The sequence below is a fragment of the Calonectris borealis genome, chromosome 8 (genome assembly GCF_964195595.1).
Source record: "Calonectris borealis chromosome 8, bCalBor7.hap1.2, whole genome shotgun sequence".
NCBI lineage: Eukaryota > Metazoa > Chordata > Aves > Procellariiformes > Procellariidae > Calonectris > Calonectris borealis.
Genome location: NC_134319.1, coordinates 9139321 through 9164672, shown reverse-complemented (window position 1 = coordinate 9164672; position 25352 = coordinate 9139321). Strand labels below are relative to the sequence as shown.

The window sequence follows — 25352 nt, the reverse complement described above, 5'->3', positions numbered from 1 at the left end:
AGCTATGAAAAATAAGACAAGTATTATTTAAAAACAAATCTCTGTGGCTGGAGATCAAGGAAAATAGTCCAATAACTAAGTATTAGCTCTTCAAGTTACTTGAAAATAAAATGGAGAACATGATGGAATGGGCCTGCTCAGGCACATTACAGTATGGAAAAGTTCTCCAATTAAAAGAAGCAAAGCAATATAGATTATTTTTGTATCATCCTTTCTGGAAAGTAATTAAAATCATTGTTTTTCAAATAATAATGTGCAGTTACAGATGCTGCCTGGAACCGGAACAGCTCAGAAATCAGCATTCAGCCATGACATAAGAAAAGGCTTATCCATAGTCCACTAAAAATCAACTAAAGTCTTTACATTAACTTAAGGAGCTTTTGATAGTTGTGAGGGAAAGGAAAGAAAGAATCAAAAGGATGGAAACACTGACAACTGCAAGTCATTAGATACACAGTCACAAGGGCTCCAAAAATTTTAGCAGTTTTTTTACCAGTCTTTCTTGGTAGCACAGCTTCACTGAAACTGTGCTAAATCAGGACCAAATCTCCTTTACTCTGAGTCACTTCTTTGTCATTATTCTTTCTCAAGGCTAAACACACTTTCTCAAATTTCTCTTGCCTTCTGCAGCTCAGCACCTTTCACCTACTCCAACACCAGGTCCTGTGGCATCTCTCTGCCCGCCCTAATCCATCTCAAACTATCTACAGGTGCTTCACAAGCAAGTTGATCCTTCCTTCTCCCATAACATGTCAAAGACATCTTCTCTGCTCACATTATTTCCACTGTTCTGTCTGCGCGTTTCCTCAAGTAACTGCCTTAAGCTCTGTTTAAACTTCCTGCTGTCTCTAATATGACCTCTGCACATTTGCTCCTTTCAAAGAAAAGCCTGTCTTATCCCATGTTTCTCCATTACCACATCCTCTCACTCTCGGTCTGACAATATGTTTAATTGTATAACTATATAATACATTTGCCCTGTTCTTATTACTGAAAATCTAATCACCACAGATCCTAATGCAATATGGCACCTGCTAATGCGAACATATCCTGCACTGTGTCTAGTATATGCCAAGAAAGAAGTGATTTATATCTTCAGACCCATTTCCTAACACTGAATAGCTGTTGGTATCCTGCAGTCAGCTCACCATAGCCTGCAGGTTAAAGAGAATGTAACAATTAGGCTCTAACAACAATGGGATATATTAATTGGAAAACAAATACAAGGGAGTCCTGAATGCTTATGATTATATAAAACTATTGAAATGTTCTGTTACAGGAGACTGAAACCAATGTGAAAGACACTATACTCACACTTCTGTGGAAAGTAGGAAAGCAAAAAATGTGGGGTTGGCCTTTTTAGAGAGGTTATTTAATGTGATGGTTAAAAAAAATACCAAACGATAGGGCCGAGCAGCTACAATATTCTATCTCCGCAGAAGAAGTACAGCACAAGCAGTAAAAACCAGCAAGCCACTGCTGTGCCGCCACTTGTCTGTGAAGGAACCCTCTTTTGGCAAAGGGGCCCTCGTCTGTTCAGTCTTTGCCCTTTCTCGTGGGGCTGCAGAAAAAAAACCCAAAACAATACAAAACATGAAAAAGACAGATGGACACTCTTCTCCATCCCAGCAGGGTGGGAAAATTGTCACACTGACACTGAACCCTACTCAGCACAGGCAATGCCCTTCCAGCGTGGTCTCTACAGAATGCATACCTGTGCTTTCAGTGCAGCCCCCAGCACAGGCCAATATATAGAAATGATCCAATAATGTCTTAGCCTGAAGTGTTTCCAATATTCAACACAACAGCAAGAAAAAAAAGAAAAGCATGTGAATGGTGATAAATGAGCAGAGCTGACTCACAGCAGGGTTATTGACATGCTCTAAGATCATGCTGTCACTGAAATTATCCCTACAAAAGATCATTGCATAGAGTGATCCATAAGCACAAGATCATTGCAGATGCTGACTCCGCTCCTTCTTACAGTGCTGCTTCTCCTCTTAATGTGTAAAAACAGACTGCCAGACTCAACTGTTTGTTTTGTTTTGGTTGGTTGGTTTTTTTACGCTTTTTAGAAACATGTTTATTGGGGGGGCACACAAGGGGGCGCACATTGATTCTAACATCAATACAGAAGGAATTTATGGATTTGGAATGCTTTATTAATTGGTTTCCTTGTCTTTCCAAAGGTCCCTTTGGAATCCACAGCAAAAACAAAGTTTATTTCATCAAAATTATAAAAATAATATGGGTGATGAAGGAGCACTGCAAAACTAAAACAGGCACCTAGTTACAGTGATAGATGAAGGAAAATTTGTTGCCTGAAGTATATCAGTCAACAGTTTTCAGTTGCCAAACCTGATGTATATCTACATGCATATGCCTGCCTCTGAGTAGTTACTGCAATTAAGTGAGAGTAGGAAGATCCAGAACACCGGCTGTTTTTCATTAACTCCCTTCTCTGGCCATCCTCAGTACACACAAAAGTGCAAGGGAATTGCACTCAGAGATGGATGCAGTATTGCACAAAACCTTAGCAAGTATTCATCTGATCCTACTTTTCAGCTCAGCCTCTGCTCCTCCTGTTTCCTCTATGCTGATGCTCAAATTTCATCTACCCTTCCCCCAGGATAGGCTCAGAGGGGGCCTGCACAGGCCTGCAGGTGCCACATGATGAAAAACAATCAAGTTCTTAGAAAATGCAGAGAAGTTAACAATTTTTCCCAGTGGTTCCCATGGACAGGAAGCTCTCAAGGAAGACAACAGCTAAACAACACAATTACCCATGACAAAACAGATAGGAGCCAACCAAGGAAGGTACGACAGCGTTAGGAAGGGGATGCAGTAGGTGAACCAGATACATTCCTGGTTACGGTTCATCTAAAGTGTCCTTAACTAGACAAGTAAATATTTCAGTGCTAAGTAAGATCTCGTTACTTGAGTGTGCTTGATTAAAAGCACCCCAAGAAGTCCCTGTGGTCATTTCAGTTATTTTTTCTCTGCAACCATCACTGCTATTGTTAAAAAAAAAAAAAAAAAAGGAACAGCTAAGTCCCTGGTGGATTGTACACATGGCCCCACTTCACCTATATTTAAATAAATTTTAATCAACTTGAGACAGAAAAATTGCACACCTAACTTTAACGATTCAGCTGTGATAAGCAGATTGATTAGGAGCACATCAAACTATATTATGACATATTTGTTCTTTTATTTACTGTTTACTCTCTCATCTATTCTCTGCTGTAACTCTATGTCTCTTCAAAGCACAGGATTAAAAGCAAAGGAAATCTCAAATAATGGGATAAAATGAATGTGCAGGAAATGAATGGGTGAATTAGATTACAGCAGATGAAACACTGAAGTCTCAAATGCAAAATGCATGGAGTTTATTTAATTTGTTACTCTTTTAAAATGAAAATATGCTCACTGACTTGAATTAATAATTTCCCTGTTTTAAGATATGTTAGGCCATTACAGCTAAGCCTGTTTCCAGAGCAGTGAAATAAATGGAAAACAGCCAGTCTCCCAGGGAACGCACTAGCTCACTGCATTTTGCCAGCCCAGTGAAACAGTGCTAATGTCAGCTCCAGAGAAAACCGTGCTCCTGCTGTAGGGGCTGCATGCAAAGGAATTGATAATGACTAGCAACAAATACTTAAAATGGCAAAGCAAGGCACTATAGATTTTAATGCAACTTTTAACGTGCATAGTAAGCACAGACAGTAACTGATTTAAAGAACATTTAAAAAATTATTGTTCCTGACCTCTCCCTCCCTCTCTCCTCCAGTTAGCATAGGGTTCCACAAATAATTAATCTGGCATTCAGTATGGCTGAAACACAAATCCATGTGAAGGAAGCAAGAGATGGGAACAACAGTCAAGGGCATCCCAAATGGATTCTGCCAGCATGAGAGAGAAAGATGGCTCTGTCAGTCTCTGACCTGCATCAGGGCATCCCAACCCGTCACCTCCACCCCACCCCTCCAGGTTTCTCAGATATATTCTTTTGCATGTAATGATCTAACTGAGGGGACTGAAGTCTCTGCTGGAGGACCACAAGTGTGTGGCAGGCCTCTCTAGACAGATCAGCAGACCATAGTTTGTGAGGACAGTGAGTAGCAGTTGTGTTACTGCATCACAGCTCTATAATTAAATAAGACTCTGGCCATTCTGGTACCCAAACATTTCAACTGCTTTCCAGAACACCTAATAAAGTTATAAAAAACCTTCTCACACTGTTGTATGGATACAGGAGACATTTCTGCCATTACAGCCCCAAATAACATTAAGATTGCAAATTCCAGGAGGATTCAGGAACATCTTGCCGTAGTAAAACATTCTAGGACTACTGGGTAATAAGATGGATCATATGATGCCACTAGGCAGACCTTCTTGCCCATTTTAATGCATCTGCTGATTAAGAATGGATAGGACAGACTGGGATGGAAAACACCCTGTAAATGTATTTCCTTACATTTATATTCCTTGATTTCACACAAAGGAGGTACATTTACACCATCTACCTTTCATGTGCACTGACTATCCCACTTTTTGCTGGATGTCTACATTTAGACCATGCAAACGTTGCCTCAAAACCCCAAAGAGTTCCAGACCATGGTGCTCCAGATGTGTTTCAAGCAGGTAGACTATGTAGAGAAATGGATATGACTGGAACAGAGTCAGCCACAAATCAGCAGTCTAGAAGTAGAATCAATTCAGTGCAAAAAGTTGGTAAGTGATGAGTGTTTGGGATTTCCTATGTATTTTTATGAGCTGTGGTTTTTTCCTCATAAAAAGATTCACATCTGCTTTGGAGGATATGTGACTGCTGGTGCTGGGCTAGAGCACAACATCCTGATTCAGTACTGAAAAGATATAGATATACATTGCCAGTAAAACATAATTAAAGTTGGCATTCCCAGTGACTAGGGTGTGGGACCAGGAGCCAGAATGCCTGATCTTGGTCTCTAGCACTGCTGATTTTTGGCAGGTTGCTACCAGAGTCTGCTATTTTAGTATATTCAGCTTGAGATAGCAATGGCCAGATTTGCAGGGTAACAAAGCTAACATCTTTGGGGCCAAAACCAGCAGATGGATTTTTCAAACAAACTCATGAAGCTCATTGGTGCTGACTGCACTTGAAAATGTGGCAAGCGGCCACAAGGGTTTGCTAGGTGTTGAGCAAATTCTGAAACTTTTCTATTCTTACCCAGCCACCACTAGAGGAGATCTGTGCCACTGACAGTCCATTCCCTCACCCTTCTGCCCCAAACATAAGCACTTTCTAAAAACCAGCCCTGTAGAGGTCAAGATGGAAAGCCTTTTAGTAACAGAGACAACCAGTACTGCTGGTCACTTTGGAAATGCAGGCTTGAGTACTCTCAGCTCTGTTGTCTTCTTTTCTTCCAAACAAAATCAAGGACCACTAAAACTGTTCCACAAACCATAGGTGGTACTCAGTACCTTACCGGATCACCCGGGGAGGGTAAAATGTGGTATTTTAATTTTGCCTGTTAAAATTGTCAACCAAAAAAGAGACAATTAAGCATTTTGTGAGGGCAAGTCTAGCTCCTACTTGAAAGTTCTCCAGATATTTTACTCTAGCCAGCACCTGGTCCTGCCTGAAAAAATAACATTACTAAACAGACCTTAGACCTTAGTAGATGATGAGATGAGACTGCAAGAATTGTCTCATTACAAAAGACTGCCTAGATCATATGTATGTAATGTTGTTTTGATAAAAGTGTCTTCTAGCATGCCTTAAGATTTGCTCTGATGCTTTGGCAGTTTAACAGCTGGAGACCCCAAGGAACCTAGCAGTTTGACCCTTTCTCTCATTTGTTGGAACCAGCAATTTATGGCCTCAGGACTCATTTCGATGCCATTGATTTGGATTGATTTTCAGACTTCAGAAAAAAGACATAGAACAACAAGAAAAAGCTAGATTCTCAACAGCTTCAAACTGCTGGCAGCAGCAGACTGCCTGAACACTTGATCAGAGAAGCAGTAGGGCAATAGTGGTACCATCTACCTCATCCCACTGCAGCCCTGAGCACATGGGACTCGTAGACTCTCTCCAGCAGCACCTGGTACTCACTATAAGTCCAGGTGGTGCACCAGGTTAATCTCTCCCATTATTTCATGGTATCTGGCTCTCCTGTTCCTTACAGCAATGAGATCCCCACTAGCTTCAAAAAATTAGACCAATGTAGGGGAGTAGAATGAGGCCAAGACTAGATTTGTCTGGTAAAAAGTGCAAGATTGAACAGAGGAGAGCAGACTGCCTCCTGACCTTTGCAGTGATGAGCCCATACCTCAGCCACTTTATTACCCTGATGGCTAATGTAGCTTGCTTAACTAAAAACTAATCTCCCCCAGACCCGGAGGGCAGTCATACAGTTCTCCAGTAGAACTGACGCAGCAGCGAAGACCTGTGGAATTGACTTGAAAGAACATGTCAAAGTGAGGACGTATCGGCAGGAGTATACAGCTGCTGCAGGATTGCCCGAAGGGTTCATAAATTCAGTGCACAGCACAGAGTGAGTGGGTGGTTTTGCTGGTTGGCTTTGTTTTCCTTAATTTTCCTAATATGCTGTAAGGAGCTTGGAGTTCTCTTTGCATCAAAATGAGCCTACCAATACCCCCTAGGTGATGCCTCTCTTTTCCTCCTGGGAAGAAACAAAAGAGTTCCTGGAGAAACACTGTGGGGATCAGATGATCTCGCTTTATTAATGAATTACTTGGGATTTATCAGAATCATTCTAAAGATGTTGCTTCAGAAGATGATGGGTTTGGTCATTATTATTCAAAGTGTCTCCTTCCCATGAGTGCGAGTCCTCCAGACAGCTCTAAAAACATTTGCTGGATTACGGCCCACAATTTTTACAGAATTAACTAATGTTAAATACAGCTAAGATTTAAGCCTTAGAATTGAACAGAAATATGCAGATCCTACCTTCCCTGATGTGCAAGACAAGAGGGTTACAACCCAGAAAAGTGGCTTGATTGCAAAGGGGGGAAAAATAGACACAAGAGTAGAAAGATCCTGAATGCATGAACCAGAGTTAAGCAGGCATGTACCTTGGCAGAATTAACTCAGGCGTCCTTGCATTGTTTCCTGCTATCCTTATCGACTTACAAAACATCAGTCTTTTCACCATGGCCCTGAAGGGGAGTTTCAGCTGTACACCAATGACTCACACAGCACTAGCAAAGAGCGGAAAAAAATAGAAACAGAAAATCACTTCATTCTCCAGTTTTCTATTTAGAGCTATAAGAGTCTTCCAGGGAAAAAGAATCTAGATCATTATGTTATTGCTGCTCCACCTAGGACCAGGATGAGCTCCCCAGAGCCTGGAAGATGACTGTTCTCTTCCCCTCCATGACAACTGGACACGTGTCGGTCCGAAACCCTTCCAGGGCAAGCAAGGAGACTGCACCACAAGTGTAAAGTTTCCAAAGTTGCTGCACCAGGGAAAAGATTCCCAGCAGAGCTTTATAAGTGATAAAAAGAAACTCTTTTATAGACACAGGGAGGACTAAGCAGACTTTGTTCTACTTGGGAAACCACTAAAAGTTGCTGTATTACAAGGAACAGCCAAAGACGACACCACTTCTCCTTTCAAGCCTTTTGCTGAATTGTCTCACCAGGACTCCGAGCACTCCCTATGCCCACAGTTACCTTTTCACAATCTGGCAGCAGGACCTTTCTGTGGGGACCAGGAACCTTTGGGTTTTCAGTGTGCTTAGTTTAACAAAGGTAGGCACTGGGAATGGAGGGATGGACTAGTTTTACCTAATACCTCCCTTGGGGCCTTGTCATATAGTGCTGTTTTGCATGTTCAGTAAGCACAAGCAAGCAGCTACATTGTGCTCTTAGTCTTATGGCATTAACTGTGGTAGCAATAAGAATTATAGAAGTCTTAAGATGGATAGATCAGCCCAAGCAAAGAATATGTTATAAACCAAGCAGGCAAAAGGTAAATTTCTCTGGAGGGAGACAGAGAATACATTTACGTATGAAAATCTAATACACAGGGGGGAAAAAAAGGGCATTACATAAATAATAGTAGGGACAAAATGAAAAATGTGTATTTTTGAACATATTCTAAAAATGGTTTCCAACATCTGCAAGTGTGTTGCTCAGTCAAACACGGACCCAGAAGCAACAGGTATGAACCAGGCAGGCACACAAAGCTGTGTGATACAGAGACCAGAGGGGCACTGCAGAAGGTCAGCCATTCACAACTATCCTTTCCAGTCTCCTTCAGCTGCAGAGTGTTGCAAGAGTATATTGGGGAGCATCGCTATTAATTTGCCTTGACTTTTAATAACCTGTAGGCACTTGCTATTGGCCACTGTCACAAGTGGGCTACTCAGCTAGACAGACTCCTAGTGTGACCCACTGCCAGTATGAAAGTAGAACATGTATTACTGGAAAGGAGCAAGAGCATATGGGGAAGGAGATGCCCCCACAGGTGACGTGGTTCCCTAACACTCTGGGCCTCTCAAGAAGATACACGTGGGATTCAGAACAAAGTGGGAATCTGAGCTGAGAGGAGCTCGGGGAGAAACACACATTGCATTTTCCTGTGCTCCAGCTCAGAAGTTTAGTCCACTCAACTGAAGAGAAGAGCTGAGATGTCCACTTCTCAGGACTGAACCACAGCTGCTCACCTCTACTGGAGCTGCTGCTTTGCCATTCCTATACAAAGATGGCACATACATACATTCCTCAGACTCTAACAATGGCAGCTGACAGCCTGCCCTTATAGGAAACCTGCACAACTATTTGCCCTCATTTCCCCTGTGGGGACAAGTGAAGTGATCGTTTTCTGGTTACTCTTGATATGTGAAAACTTACACTAAGCCAGCTGTAATGGCACCTTTTGGCTTCTTCATTGATTTCCACTTTACTAGGTTTGCAGTTTATACTGCCTCACTTTTATAGGATTTTCCTGTCCTTCCATTCAAATCAACTAAAAAGGTGCAAGGCAGCTCACCTGTTTCCACTCAGGCAAAGTCACTTGTAAGACTCCTGTAGTAAAGTGGGGCATAAAGTCCACAGGCACTATGCAATGCTGGTGTCACCCAGTAAAGCAGAACTTCTAAAATGGACAACCATCAGATTCCAGAAACAAGAAAGAGTCCTGTTAATTCAACAAAGAGCTACTGTACACTTTCCTGCGGTCGCCTTCTGGTCATGAGAAAGGCGAGAGTGGCATCACAGCTACCCTGCTCTTCCCAAGAGATGGCTACCTTTCCCCTGAAGATAGTGTGAGCTCTCTGCTTGCTCTGAGTTTGCACCTCAGAAAGACATCTAAAAGTACGCACGAGCAAAACCAACAGCATGTGAGACAAAAGTAGATCTGTATCCATTTCTCCCTTGATACATGCAAGTTGGTAGTAGAGGCTGAGCAGTTCTAATCAGCGTCAAAGACTAGTCAAAACTGAAATGAAATACAGAAGTCCATTCGCACAGCGAAGTCTGTAACTTCAATCTTGGCAGACAATGAAAGCAAGGACTGTATGGAACACCTGAACTACTTCTGGGCGACTCATGAGCTGACCAGACTGGATAAAAAAAAAAAAGAGGGGAAAAAAAAAAGAGGAGTGATTTATTAAACAAATACCTAATCCTCTGGGAGGATCCGATGGCCAAGAAGATGCTGGCTGCATCTGAATTTTCTCCCCTTGAATCCGAGATGAAAGTTGTATATCTGCAAGTTACTTCCAGTGGTGCTGGAGGGAACTTCTTGGATAGCTACTTGTACTAGGCTCCAGCAGGAAAAAGCTTTTTTTCTGGAGTTTATTTTTTTGTCTTAAAGAAAAAACACAACTTACCATGTCTCTACCTGAGGAAAAAAATTGCAAAAGCTCTGCTCTGCCCCTCACTAGTGGAGACGGATCTGTTCTTTTATTTACACTGCATGACATCCAGGCAAGAATAAACTCCACAGAAATAAATTAGGGCCACTCCCTGTCAGTGCAGATATGCTCTTGGCTGCTAAGACAGGCTATGACAGAATATGTCGTAAGCCCCCACCTCCTCTCCAGAGAAAATTTTGTTGTGAAAATGGAGCTACACTGCAGATCCTAAATGTGATGGTAATTAGCACTGAAGAGGGAATATTCAGAGAGCAAACTGTCCTCACATGAGTAGGGCCACCACAAGCAACTGACATCTCTGCTTGTAAAGAGGTGAAATTCTCCAGGAGGGTATAACATACATGTTCCCATCTGAAGAACACAAGGGAGGAAGTTAGAAGGATATAACTTTCAGGGCTCCTCTAAGCACTGAGGGGTTTTGTTGTTGCTGTTTTAGGAAGAAAAAAAACGTAAAGAATTCTGTTTGGAGACAGTCTTATTGCAGAATCTACTTTGAAGCATATTAAACTAAGAAGGAATAAGATGCTCTTGTTCCAGAATAAGAATTGCTCAAGAAATTTTCTATTGCACTCTACATTCACCGCCTGCCTCAGATGCAAATGAACTCTCAAGTGCCAGCCAGCCCTCAGACAGAAGCTCTCCCCAAGCACTTTGCAGCAATGGGTTTAAACTCTGGCAGCACTGTGACCACAGAAGCTAACGTCAAGGTGCTGTTTCCCTCATATCCTTGGCCATTAGGAACATTGCCAGGAAGAAGAAAAAACAGAGTTCACATGTAACCAGGGGCAAAGACTGTCTAACTTTCTACCTTAAATAGTCAGACTGAATTTTAACATCTTAAAGGTAAATTTAACTTTAATAAACAGCCTCTTTTACTGCATGAAAGATACAGACATCGGAAGGGAGAGGTGCCACTGAACACGTTGGACAAACAGAGACCCCAGACTGACACACACACTGCAAAAGTAAGGGTTTATTTCAAAGCCACTAGAGGGGTCTGTTATGCTTCCCAGCTGCTGTCTCCAGTGCAGGGCAGGCAATCTGCCTGCAGTGAATTAGGGGTTCAGTTCCAAGGGGTTTCCAGTTCTGACCCAGGACAGTACATCTTGCTGTTCCCTGCTCCTCCCCAGGAGTAAGAGACAGACCCAACTTTGGAAAGGTGGTACCTGGGAGAAGGCTGGGTTGCAGCCTTTTTCAGCTCCGCTCTTGATTCTGCAACAGACTGTCTCCTGTTTGACAGGAGATGGTTAAAGCTCAGCAAGGCTGAATGGCTTCTCCTGTACCAGGGAATTAGCCACCCTCCTGTTCTCACTTTGCTGTTATGACACCAAGCACTGGTGTTTGTAAGGGGATTGGCTGCAATGGTGATTAGTGCCATACAAAAGCCACCATGGCAGTAGACATTTAATAACCATAAAAACTGAAATCTTTCAGTGATGTTAGAAATAGCTCCTTTCGGGTAGGTGGAGGCCCTGGTGAACAAGAACTTGCCTTGTTGTCATTGTCTGTGCCACATCTGTTCTGTATTCACCCAAAGACCTGGCTTATACTTGACCATAACATAAGGCAGACTCCAGCTTTGTAATATGTTGCCTACATGCTGTACCACTGGTTGAAAATTTTGAAGTAAACTTTGAAAATTTTGAAGAAACTTTGTCATAAGATGACCTACAGACTTTTCCTTTCCTCCTGTTTTAACTGAACACTGAAACAGCGTTTCAGTCTTTGTTTCTTCCTCCTCCCCCCCATGTTTTTTTCCTTCAGTGATAAAGCAACAAAAAAATGGGGAGACAAGAAAGAAAGAGAGAAAGGGAAAATAAGAGAAAAATAAAAGTGAGCTTGTATGAAATTTCAAATAAAGCATTCTCTTTGAAAACCTGTGGCATTAAAAAAAAATTAATTATTTTTCATCCATCTCCAATTATCTTCTACATTTAGCAGCAGTAAAGACTAAAACCATAACCTTCAAATCAGAGCATGGATACCAGGGATCTATTACCATTTGCTGAACATGTAATAAGTAATTTGACCCTTCAACTAACACTATGAGGCACATCTGGAAATCGTCACTTAAGGGCCACCTCTGTCACTAAGGAACCAACCTTCCTGGGGAGGGTAACATTTTAGACAGCTGTATGCCACTGTTCAAAACCACCCTAAATCCACACTTCCTGTCTACAAAGTGTTCAATAGATGTTTGCCCATGCATTAGGGTCCCAGCAAAGCAATTTGTGCCTACATTTCTTCCTAGATAAAATTAAGCAGGACTCAAAAAGGAATTTGTGTCCCCTTTTGGCTGGGGCATGTGGCCCATTACCCCGCCTCTCCATCCTCAGAGTCCAGAGAAGAAGGACTGCACTGAAAGAGCAAAGACAACTTCTAAAGGGCTGTTGTCTGGGGCAATGCCTGCTTTCATCCCAAGTCACTTCTTCTTACCCTCCAAACAAGCTTTAAGCCCTTTTCTCTGTAAACTGCAGAAGTCAAGGAGACATGCCTCTTATAAACATGTACACAATACCTTGCGGCAGACACACACAGAGCACATGAGCAATCTGCGCAGGGGCAGAGGAAGAATTTCACCCAGGTGCCCTTGTGTCATAGAAAAGTTTCCAGCAGCCAAGTCCTAGTCACACATGAATGCTGGCTCCTCAGAGCAGCAGCTATAGCAATGCAGAAGGAGCAAAAAGGCAAGCGCAGGGCACCTCAAAGATAAAAGAACTGGAAGCAAAATGAAAACAACAACAACAAAAAAAAAAAAAAAATCAATTCAGCTGAACCGAGCCAGGGCAGGCAAAGAACAAAGGGTCAGAAGACAAAGCTGGAAACAATAGACCAGCAAGATTAATATCAGTTGTGAGGAAGAGCTGGGACACTACTGAAGGAGAATGGAAAAGGCTTGAAGAAAAGTATAAAAAACTAGAAGAGATTCCTAATTGTGAAGCCTGACATACTACTACAACACCTGCAGCTTGATCAGTACAGATCTCACACACTGCTGCACTTACAGAAAGAGCTTCATCTCACAACTTAGATTCCTTGAAACTAATGATGGTCACTTACTAGGAGCCGTTTCTTTTTTCATTAACAACAGAGCCATGCAAATGAGATCTAAAGACAACCCCAAACTTCCTGTGGTCTTTACAGCCCTGTTCTGATTTTTGCATATTCATGCCCTGGTCTAATTCAGCTGAGACAGGACTTCAAGATTTCTGCCTGGGATTTCCCCACTAGCAACAAGATGCTCCAGCACTGTTTGACCCAAGCATGCGAAGTCCAGTTTGAGGAAACCTGCATTCACAATACTCCAGATGCTCTTGGCCAGTCATACTGCTGCACAGCCACAGACTCAGCAGGCCGTGCCACAAGCAATGTATTAGCTAACACTTCCAAAAGGCCTGCTCTCCCACGTAGGCCCAGAGAAGATCTGTTGCATGGGCATAATATCGCTCCCTAGAAGTGCAGGACTTGCTGCCTATGGCCATACAGTGCAATACACACAGAAAATGGCTCTGACCTAATTGATAACTGGGAAGACATGGATACATATCTTCAAAATCCACTTGGACTGCAATTTCCAGTGGGAAAAACAGGCCATGTTAAGGAAAGCCCAGTGACCACGGAGTTCTGCTGAATCAATATTTTCTCTTTTTCCTATCCTCAGACATTAGCAAAGTGCCACAGTATGCTGTTACAAAGATGATGTGCTTTGCCCTAGAGGTAGGTTGGTTAGGGCTGGAAGGAAATGATCTTTAAGCTAATGTTTTTCAAAAGTATGAGCAGTCAAGAAACATTGCAAAACCAGAATGTTTAAGAGATTAATTGGGCAATCCCACCCGGAGACAAAGCAAATTTGCCTGCTGTTGTACAGTGAAGCCTTTCTCAATTCTCCCTCTTGAAGACCAAGGGCTCCTTTAGATCTCCGATTATTGTAAAGAGGATTAGTTAAGCAGAGGTAGTCAAAGGCCTGCCCTGGGCAAAGGGCAAACTGAATCAAACAAAGCCACTTGACATTTCTTAGCTGCGTAGGCAAAGCTGACCTTGTTGTCCCAGGGATGAGGAGTTAGGACTGTTCCATTCCTCCTACTGGAAGATGGAAGGCGAGCATGCAGCGCTAGGCTTGGGAGGTGAGCCTGCCTGGCGAGTCCAATTTTCCATTCCTGCTACTACTGATAGGATGGAAAAGATGAAGCAGTAACTTCTGCCATTGGTGGGAAGGGGTCTCTCAGCCATGCAACAGCCTTCTCCACAGATGACAACTCCTCCCTCAGAGGCAGCCCAGGTCTCCAGAGCTCTGGGGATTCTTTCTTCCCTTTGCAGACTGCAGACCCCAGCCTCTGCACAGCCCCTCTACCCACCCCTGCCACCATCGCACCTTCTTTTCTGTGCAGGGGTTCACTGGCACTTCCAGAACACATACGTGGTAAAAGAGTGAATCACATAACTATAGCCTGAGAAATTTAACCTCGTTATAAATTTCCTCCAGCTCAGAAAACTAGGTATATAACCTCTCATACCTGCCTGACACCATAGTGAATTGATTCGAAACCTGTGGTATCTTGTAACAGCTAATGTCACTTCGGGTAGCAGAAATTCTTCTAATGGTCTATTTACATCAACACAATTTTAAGAGAAGCTTTTATTTCCATTACTCCAATATGGATGTTTTATATTCTTAGAACAACCTGTCTCTCTCCTGGGATACTTCACACTAAAACCCATCCAGGAGATTTACAAGGGACAGACAATAGTGTTTTTCATGTTGCTTTAGAAGTCAAGGAGAGTGTGTTTCCCTTTGTATTAAAGCTTAGGAGCTGTGCACTTAAAGAAAAAAAAAAAACTTAGTGAGAAGGATGAATGCAGTCTAACAACTTTAAGAGAGCCTTGCAGCTCATTTTATGGTTCAGCTGTTGAATTCTGTTGTCTTTGTCTGCTTCTCATTATTTGGTTTCCTGAACCCCTATAAAAGAGACCATGAACTGCAGCTTCTGTTCACCATGTTCCCTCACTGCTTGTAAGTGCTAAGCTGTGGCTAAATGAACAGGAGAGTGTTCCCATCCTCTCCTGCCACAACTTACGCATATCATCTTATGCATGCAGAATACCGTTCATTTTATAGAAAGATTTTGCCCTTTTTTTGACCGAGAGCAGTTACATCTAAGGTGGCACTGTGCAATATCAGGTGCATTTTCCTATGGATTGCAGTCAGAAGAGGTGGTTTGCGAAGTATACAACAAGTATTGAAAGGGAATGGAAGCTCTGTCTCTTTGTACCTTTGGGGTGGCAAGAGAGTATAAAACTCTCTTAAAGCGGAGCTTATGTTTAGTTCAGTTCTTTACAGTATTAGCAATGCAGCCCACAAACTGAAACACTGCCAACGGCCCCCGCAAAGGGCATTCCTGCATCAGAGAGCACTCACAGGCCTGCTGCATAGCCAAGGCAGAGCATCCTCCTGCATCCAAAGATGAACGACAAACTAAGCCTTTATACGTGTGGAGGCATTCACTTTGAGTCTAGAAGTAGCCAAGAGAGCCTAAGCATTTGCTTCCAGTCTCTTCTTTGGCAGAGAAGACAGAACTGAGACTTTACAGTAATATAATAAACATGTGTGTATATGTCCCCACTCTCCATGGAATCCTATTTTGTTTCCTCCTCTGGTAGGAAGTATAGCTGAGAAGCGAAGATGATTTGGCGTGCTAGAAGGAAGCGTACAACAGATTAAGCGAGGTCAGAACTGATGCAACCTATGCATTTATTCAGATGCAAATTCAGTCCAATATGAAGTCTGGCAGATGATGCCATCGAGCTTCTGAGGGCCCCATCATTACCACAAGGGGCATTTTCTGGGTTCAGTGTTTTTCTCCAGTACAGCTGCTGTTACCAAAAGCATCCTATACCAATGCCTACAGAACTCAGTTTCATTTCTTTAGGAGAAATTTATCCCCTGGAAACAGCTAAGCAAAGTCATCACCTCTGTTACTTCAGAAAGGTTCTTTTTATATGTCAGGGCTTCATTAGCTGCATTTGCTCTTGCATTTAAAACATGCCCTGTCCTGTCTTTCAGTTACTATCACTTATGCCCTAATGCTCAAAAGATTTACGCTTAGTGAAGGAAGCGGAAAAGCAGCTTTTAACCCCAACAGTTTATTCCTCCTCCTTCGTCATAATAAAAGACAGAGGTTGGCTAAAATTCCAAGTTTCAAAATGACCCTTCTCACACATACAACTGCCTTTCCCACAAGCAAAAAAAAAAAAACCCCAAACAAAAAAAAACACCAACAAAAAACACCACCAAGCCACACTCATGTTGTAGCAACTTCACTCTCTTACTAACTCCTTCAGGGATTTTGCAGGATCAAATTCAAAGAATTTGAAAGCACTGCCTCCATGAAGTGAACTAGAAAACTGCCACCACTTTTAAGAGGCCATCTTGGAATCTGTCCAGGAACAAAATCCTTCACAGCATGTGGAGCACTTTGGTCGCACAGAGAGCAAGTTCAGTTACCCACTAGCCCAGTGAGTCATTGTGCCACAGCAGGACTCCTGAGACAGCTGGTGGGAGACTTGTTTTCAGGCAGTCTGTCCTCTTCTACCCCATTCTTTAAACTTCGAATCAAAATTTGTAGAAAAGCGTTCAGATTTTTTTCCTGCCCTCTGCTGGCAAGAGGGTGGAGGCTAAAAACACAGACCAAGAATGTTAACAGAAAACCAAGAGACATTGCCCGGCGTACTCTGGTTTTTCATTTCATATCATCTGATTTAAGGTGAAGCGAGAGGAAGCATTCATTTAGCAGCTGTAATAAAAAAAGATTGATTGAAAAGTCATTTTTGCTCCATTTCTTGTGGATAACAGTCCCAGATGTCTGTTTTCCTTATATTTTCTTTTAAGTGGCTGTTCCCTATTCAGCCCATAAGCTTCAAGGTCAGCTTCAGGTCAAATTACACTTAGCACAAGATGCTCAGCATCTGCAAACCCAGCTGTGGGATCCCTCTCCCTCCCCTCTCGCACAGGGTCTTCCATTCTGGGCTCCCAGCCTGGCAAACTATATTAAAGTAAAACACTTAGGGTACAAATGTTCATTTTTACATTTAGATGGCATGGTGGATGCCACACTGCCAAATATAAAGAGACAACAAATGACATCCTACTAATAGAACATGCTAAGTCTATAAGGAAAGTACATGTCTAAGTACATCTAGGCATGCTTAAGCTTGCAATTACTGACTGCTGGCAAACGCCAAAGCATACAGGACAAACTTAAACATGGTAGTCACCACACGTCTCCTACAACTTTCCGCACACATGAATAATGAGGGACAGTTGCTTATCTCCCACAAAGAAATGAAAATCTAGCAGCCAAAGGAAGGAGAATAAGACTATAAGAATACTGGGGAAAAAAATACTCTAATGCCACATCTTGGATAAAATCCAAGCCTTTGGAAAGCTGGCTTATCACCAGTGTTTAGAGGGTAGGGACTTGTACAGATTTTACGCACACATATTTGTGCACACTATATACGTATAGAGGGATTATCTGACATCTGACCCTATCTGTAAGAGTTAATAATTTACTTGCCTTAACAGTATAACATGGAAGACAAAATAACATATGTTTTCTTAAATAAAAATACTGGGGATGGGGGGAGCAAAATGAGGAAAATTATCTAAGAAAGGAAAAGAATTTAAAACCACAACTTCAGAATAATCCCTCAGAAATCTGAACAGCCCATGAGAGATGAGTTCAAGCTGTAAGATGAATTTATACTGTTTTGTGTTGCACTATAAAAGCCGTCCAGGAGTGGCAGTGATTCCAGTCGGTTAGAAAATGGTCTATAAGAGCAAAGTGAAAACAGAGTCCTCTTATCCTAAACCCTACTCCTACTCACTCATCCCCAAACATGACACAAGCATCAATGCTCATGACGACCGTCACAGCCTGAGGAGGAGAGCACCATCCTACCTTTGGATGTAAGAGGTACTCATGCAAATATACTCCCTGGTGACTAACTCTTCATCTCTGACCCTGAACTTCACAACAAGCAGTAAAGAATTATCAGGAAAAACTTCCTAAAAAGGCTAACCTGAAGCTTCATAATAACTCTTAAAAGACCAAAACAGAAACAAAAGGTTCTTAATCCATCTTTCTATGAAGAGACCCTCTGGGGTTTTGTCTGCCTTTTAAGGAAGTGAGCTACAGCTCAGCAGCTGCACCATGTGTGAAATATTATAGCACTTGTTTTTAACTGCTGGATGAGGTGCCTAATGATTCTAGGGAGGTCTGGCTGCTGCTGCTGCAAGCGCTCCACAGCTGTAAGGAGACAGAAGTGTGTATCCAAGTTTACAATACTTGTACATCTGCAGAAATACAGGGTATTTGTATCCCAAATTCAGTTTTCAGGGGATTCTTCGTAATGGAATATGAAGAAGGATGACACAGAAACAATACATCTCTGAGTGGGGAGATGACCTTATGGTTTTCTCCCACAGGAACACAAAGATCCTTGCTTAGATTTAATCTGTGGGTAAAGTGAAGGACAAAGGACCAACAGACAGGACCAAATATACCCTGATGTATCAAGGCTTGACAACTTGCTTCTCATCAGGGTATCTTGCCGAATCAAAAAAAAAGGAAGATGTAATATGGAGCTTCTGTCAAGCCCCAGGAAGCTGGTGTTTGGACTACACATAGCTATATATCCTTAGCAGAGAACAGGCCAAAGAGGGTAGGAAGAGACTGGGCTAGCTCAAGACAGGTAGGAAAATGAGTAAGGAGTTAGTTATGAGCTTAGAGCTTTAAAGAGGAAGACAGAGCCTGAACTGAATGAAACCCAAGGAAAAAAAAAATTGAAGAACAGAAAAAGAAAGCTTGTAACTCATTATCTATTCCCCTGTGGGCTGATTCTCCAGGCCTCGGCAGTCACAATTCTGCTCTTCCATATACGAGATGCTGCTTGCACCTGGGGAATCTTTGGGATTAGCTTCCATATCTTAATACTTCACGTGGTGAGCATAATCAAACATTCAAGAAGAAATCTCTCTACCAAAAAAAAAATCCTGACATGTTCCATATGCACTGGGCTGGCATTTGGATATTAAATCTGCAACGCCTAACTCTGCCAAAATGCTTCCCAAGACTCCAGAAACAAAATTCCTCATTGTGCCCTCACTTGACTGCCAAAGGGATCCTTTTTATCCCTTCTTTTGACCCTCCCACACAAAAGTTTCCAAAGATGGAACAAGCACCCATTTTCACATTTGGCAATGCTAGAAACAACGCAGCAATGGCCTTGAAATGTTTGCTATTTCTGCTTGTCTTGACACTAATTATACACACAAGGCAGATTCATCTGCACTGGGCAGAATGGCTCAATGCACAGCGGAGTTCAGTGCCTTCAGATCTGTGCATTTCCAAGCGAGTCAAGCATGCATTATAACTGCAGTCACAGCAAGTTTCTGATGTGCTTCTCCAAGACTCACCCCTCCTTTTTCTTTTTCTTATTTTCCCCCCTCTCTTTTTGTTTTAATTTTTCCTACAAAACATGCAGTTTCTCTGAGACAATCAGAGCATGACTTCCATCCATTTGTTTCATCAGGCTAAGCATGCCACCCGCTTTTTCTCATTCCCCCTTTTTTTTTTCCCTTCTGAATAAACTCTCCATTATCAAAATAAAACAATGTCATTTACAAAGTACCACCTCAGCAGCATGCCTCAGCCCTCATTTCACAGGGCTATGCCAGCAGCTACAAACAGAATCAAAGCATCCAATTAAAAATCCATATTCATTAACAAACATCATGTGTACTATAATGCCCTGCATTGCCTATGCCACCACAGGAGATGGGAAGCTCGCTGTGTTTTTCTGCTCTCAGTCTGAAGCACCATTTCATTAAAGGAAGGGTTTTACCTTTGCTACTCCAGGGCCGGCAGGAAGAGGCCCAGTGTCCTGTTAGCCCACCGGGCTAGGACAGCAGAAGTGACAGCTGTTGACCTTTTGCCTTAGAGAGATGCCAGACACAGGACCTTGCCAGGATGAGGAGCACATAGAGAAGACCGTGGAATTGTGCCAGACCTCTCCCACCGAGGCCTTTAGGTACCAACAGGGCTAGTCGCAAACCAATCTGCGGCATTACAAGCAGCCAACGTAATAAAGTCTGCATATGCTTGATTGATGCAACTCATTGGCTAGGCAGGGCCAGATCCAAGCTGATGTAGTAAATTAGCATATTGCCTTGGCTTCAGGGAAGTTACGTTGATTTACACCATCAACAATTTACCACTGCAGAAAGTCACATACCATAAGTGCAATATTTCAGACTTATACAATGAAGTTATACGAACACATGCCAGGATTATTTATTTATTTGTACCCACAAGCCTGAGATTTACAACTCTTTATAAATACGAGCTGGGCAATTTGCTTTCTATTTTTAGCAGGAATGCTTTGTGCAGAGAACAGCTGTCAGCCACTGGGAGCTGCAGCTTCAGACAAATAGAGGCCTCTTAGAATTAAACTGGAGAACTAGGGTCATTGCTTTGTGGTGGAAAAGAAGCTGAAGATAGTAGGCAGCAAGAAAACATAAGCACTTAACAGAGAACCACTCCTAGAGCTTTTCCAGCCTGTTTTCCTAAGAAAAGGAGCCTCACATGATCACATTGCATATGTACGAGAGTGACTGTCAAATCTTCCTGAATAGCTTCAGAGCCCACTGTCCAATTCTGACCAAGTTCAGCAAACATTCACAAGATTCACAGGTAATATATTCCTACTGCCTCCAAGACGACAGGCAGCTGGGTAGAAGTGAGAGATTCTGCTAATATCCTCACTGTGGAAAAAACTGTCGTGTGAACTCAGCCTTCTATCAGATCCAAAGCTATGCAAACCCAATACCTGCATCGATAGGAAATCGGATCTCATCAAATCTGCCATCTTCATGCAGACACTCACCTTGGCACACGAAGGAAGATGGTGTTTCCCCAGGGTGGACTCGTGCAGTGATGAACACCACTTTCTGTTCAGCCCCTGGACGCAGGTTCACTGCAGCAGAAGGGGGTGGCAGGGGACAGAGGGAAAGAGAGAGATAAAGATCCTTAAACTGGGTCCCATATGTAGGACACAAAGGGCCATTAATATTAAAGCATATCCTTTTATTAAAATTGGTCATACATTATAAATAAGCACAATCTATAATTAAAGGAGGCAGCATCACTGGGTCTCTGTACCAGGCCATATAGCAGAATGCACAAGGGCTGCAAAACTAATGACATGCAGCCAAACCTGCAACAATAAAGTTAGCTCTCTTTTTAAAAACCAAGATTTACTACAGTGAGTTTAACTGCACTGTAATTGCTCTCTCACTTGTGATAAATGTCCCCCTGGGGAGACAAGAAGAACAGTGGGGGTCCATTTACAACATAAAGCCAACTGCACCCTGCATTACACTTGATACAAGCCTTAACAGTGCCAAACAACGGTAAAGTGCTAACCAATGACATTTATTGGGCTTTGCTCTGGGGGATTTTGGGAGTTATTTGGGTTTTTATCTCTCAACTATTTGGGACTGCATCTACCCTGACTGAAAGGAGATGTTCAAAAACAATAAAGTATGGGAAAAGAGACCAGGATTAAATCCAGCAGCCATCTTCAGTGAGGGCATGAAAATGTGCTGGGTCCCCTTCAAGATACAGATAGGTGGAAGGGAGGCTTATATTCCAGCTACACTGAACTCAACATAGGTTAATCCCTCAGAGTATTGAAACCACACTACTCTGGCCACTTGCTTCAGCCATTAACTGCATGGGTCAAGCAGGATGCTTTCTCTGTGCAGTGACTGCATTTAATAAACAGAAAATAAAAATTACGCTCTTTCAAAATGGGTTGTGGGAATTTTGAAGACCATAAGAGGTCAGGACCTCAGTTAGATGTCTTATCTAGATCTGAACACACACAGCAGGGGTAATACTAAACACAGCAGGATCCAATTGCTAGAGAGTTTTAATCTTTGTTTTGAAATAAAAAGTTTACACACTGAAAGGAGACTGGAAACTAAATCCAAGCTCTTTTTTTTTTAATTAGGTAGATGCATTACATATATACCCAGACAGACTTTTAATTTCAAAGATGTTTGGGAGTCCTTGAGACCATACCTGAGTTATTTTTTTAATTTCCTGAATTCTTAGAAATGCTCAGTTTCCCCAACGATAAATCACACCTAACAGCACCACAGGAATAATCGATATATTTTTGGTTGTTCTCAGGAGACAATCTCAGCAGGTTTCTTTTTTATTTCCTTAGCCTCTCTAAATGTCCTACAGCTGCTCACCCTGTAACTCAGCCATTCATTTGTTCTTTCATACTCCAGCTTCACCACTCTGGTGTTTTTGAGCCCCAGAGGCAAAGAAATATAAGAAAGAATGTCTCTGACAAACGTAGCATCTGGTGGGGTCAATTCTGTCTGTAGAAGAAAAGTGGGAGGCAGCAAAAAAGAACACAACACCGTCAGCTAGAAGTTGATGACCACCCCACATCATTTGCATTAACATTAAGTAGTGTGGGAGGAAGGAGATAAATCAGCAAGCAAATTTTAATGAGCAAAAGGAGAAGGCTGGGATCACTTTTGCAAGAGGAAAGGAGTTTTCCTCCTCTTTTGGAAAAACAGCATTACATTAAAGGGGCAGTGGCTCAACACAGAAGTGATGCTCAGCAGCATGACTGCCACTGTTTGGAGCTGGAACAGCTCCTTGGTTAGGAAATCTTTTGGACAGAGAATTACTCAGAGGTTTTTTGTGGGTTTGGTTTTGTTTGTTTTTAATTACAACATTTTTGTTATTTATGCTTAACCTTCATAACAGTTATTAAAATCATTAGTCAGTTCATTCTCCTCTGGAACTGAAGAGAACTTTCCCAATTTAGGGCTCAGTGCAAAGCTGCATGGAGTCAGTGGGAGATGTGGCACTGGGTGCAAACCAGGACCTCCCTTGCCTGCTTCCTTGGGGGATGGAAGAGCACCAAATTACCACCCTGCACTCAGAGCCAAGCAATTTCACTCCGCCTTGGCTTACAATCCCCAGTGCATCACTCACTTTCCAGCCCAGTACATTTGCTGCCAAGTGTGAATGCACAACCTTGCAATGTACAGACCCTTCCATAGTACCCAGCCTCCTAGACATGCAGAGCTCAAAATGAGCACAGGCACAGCTGGCTGTCCATCTTTATGTAGCAGACATTTTCTCCAAGTTTGTCAAGCCCAACAATTTATAAATCTTTTTCTTTAAGCAATATCCTCCATTATTCATACAGAAACAATAAAACACACAGCATGTGTGACTCTGCACATGTGTATTTCTTTCTGGCATTTGGGCTGGATGCAATAATGTGACCCATTAACTTTTTTTAAAGAGGCATTTTCAGTGTTTGGATTTCAGAATGTGTGCATCTGCAAGAGCAAACAAACATTTCTTAAATGTTTCTGTTAACATTTTGGAAAAGCATATATCTCTAATGCAGCTTACAAAGCCTAATTTTCTAATTCAGTAGTGTCTTCTAAATGTGGGTGAATCTGGTAAAAGTTGCTTTGGTGACTAGAGCCCCTGCCTAAGTACAAGGCTCTGTGAACATATGGGCAGACAAGCAGACAAGCTTTCAGTTCTGCAGGTCCTCTTCAATCACAGTTCAGCTCCCCTGAAAACACTGGTAAAAGGGGGACATATGAGGCAACACGGTTGCCCATTAACCAGCCTACAGGAGAAGGTGCACCAAGGGCTTCCAATATGAACCAAAGACTAGTTCATACTTAACACCGTTAACACCTAAGAGTTTGAGATGGGGACTTTGAACCCAGCTGGTGCAGGCATGCATTATTTACAGGCTGGGCTCCCAGCCTGGACCCTAACCCAGCACCAGCACATTATAACCCATTTATCCAGACATCCCACGAGTGGTCTTTGAGGTCATATATTCAGCCTCACACCCTTGTCTTGGTCTCCATAACATCCTGATAAAAGGAATGGCAAGTGTGTATATATACGCACACACCTCCAAACACTCCCCTAAGCCCAAAGAGCAACACAGAGCTGTTTTCTCTCTCTGTAGTTTTATATGTATAGCCTAAAAATGAAAGAATGAAAGAAAAAAGAAAGAAAGGATAACTATGTCAGGCTGTAGTACTCAGGATTTAAAAAAAAAAAAAAGCTTTGTGTTCTTTTTTCTTTACCAATTGTATCAGGTGTCCGTGCCCAGGTGCCAGCAAAGGGGGCTGCAGGCCTGAGCTCTGAGGAGAGGCCGGGCTGCCCCGTGCCGGTCGCGGCCGGTTCCAGCCGGCTCCACAACAGCCCCACCGCAGGGCACAGCTGAGCCCCGCAGGTGGTGGTGCCTCCTTGAAAGTGCTTTTAAGGAAGGGCAAAAATACCCCCCAGGCAGAGGGGTGAGAGGGAAAAAAGTGAGAAACAGCCTTGTGAGCACCAGGGTCGGAGGAGGAGGGGAGGAAGTGCTCCAGCTGCCAGGGCAGGGACTCCCCTGCAGCCCCGTGGAGAGACCAGGCTGAGCAAACATCCACACTGCAGCCTATGGAGGCCGCACCAGATTCTCCTGAGGGACCACAAGAAGGGCCCAGGCTGGAGCAGGGGAAAGCGTGAGGAAGAAGGAGCAGAGAGGAAGAGTTTCGGACTGACCACAACCTCGTTACCCATCCCCGGCACCATTGGGAGGGCCGGTAGAGGAGTTGGGAGTAAAATCGGTCCTGGGAAAATGGGGTGGGGGGGAAACGTGTTGTTTTAATTTTTCTCTCTGATTCTCACTATAAAATTCTATTTTACTTTGCAATAAATTGAATTAATTTTCCCCCAAGTCAAGTCTGCTTTGCCCACGATGGTAATTGGTTAGTGACATCCCTGTCTTTATCTTGACCCACAAGCTTTTTCATTTTATTTTCTCCCCCTGTCCTGCAGAAGAGGGAGCAGCTGGGTGGGCATCTGACAGCTGGCCAAGGTTAACCAACCAAACCAATAATGGATACAACAACTACAAAACACCATTTCATATTTTAATTTAAATGTTCCATTGAAAATGCATCCTACTTTCTAGTTCAGGATTGAAAAGATCAATCAAAATTAAAAAGATTAGAAGTGTGTAGCTTTGCTCAGTAGATGCCAAACGCACTTAAGCAAAATGACAGAAAGGCATGCTCCATTTAGCCACACCTTTGCCAATAATGGAAATGCAGAGAAATAGTCTATTGTGGTACCCCTTCTAGCCTTCCAAGTGCCATAGCAGTGAATCTTAGAAACCAAACTATTTGACAAAGAAGTTTTCCAAGGGAAGAAATTTAAAGATTTCTGGAATTATTTATTTTTAATTTTCTCTTCCAGAAAGTTTCTTGAAGATTTAAACTAAACTACTTCTTTTCCCACTGAAGGCTACACTACCATCACCATTGATAATATTTCCCTTGACTTAAGAATCCAACT

General features: G+C 42.6%; 1 protein-coding gene across 2 annotated transcripts in view; it reads right to left on the bottom strand.

The window, feature by feature from the left end:
* The window catches only part of LOC142084804 (BEN domain-containing protein 5), a 971351-nt gene that overhangs the window by 207208 nt on the left and 738791 nt on the right, over window positions 1-25352 (bottom strand). For both annotated transcript variants that reach the window (XM_075155804.1, XM_075155803.1), the window contains one exon: window positions 20836-20925. In XM_075155804.1, the coding sequence (XP_075011905.1) occupies window positions 20836-20925 (90 nt within the window). The remainder of the gene's footprint in view (window positions 1-20835; window positions 20926-25352) is intronic.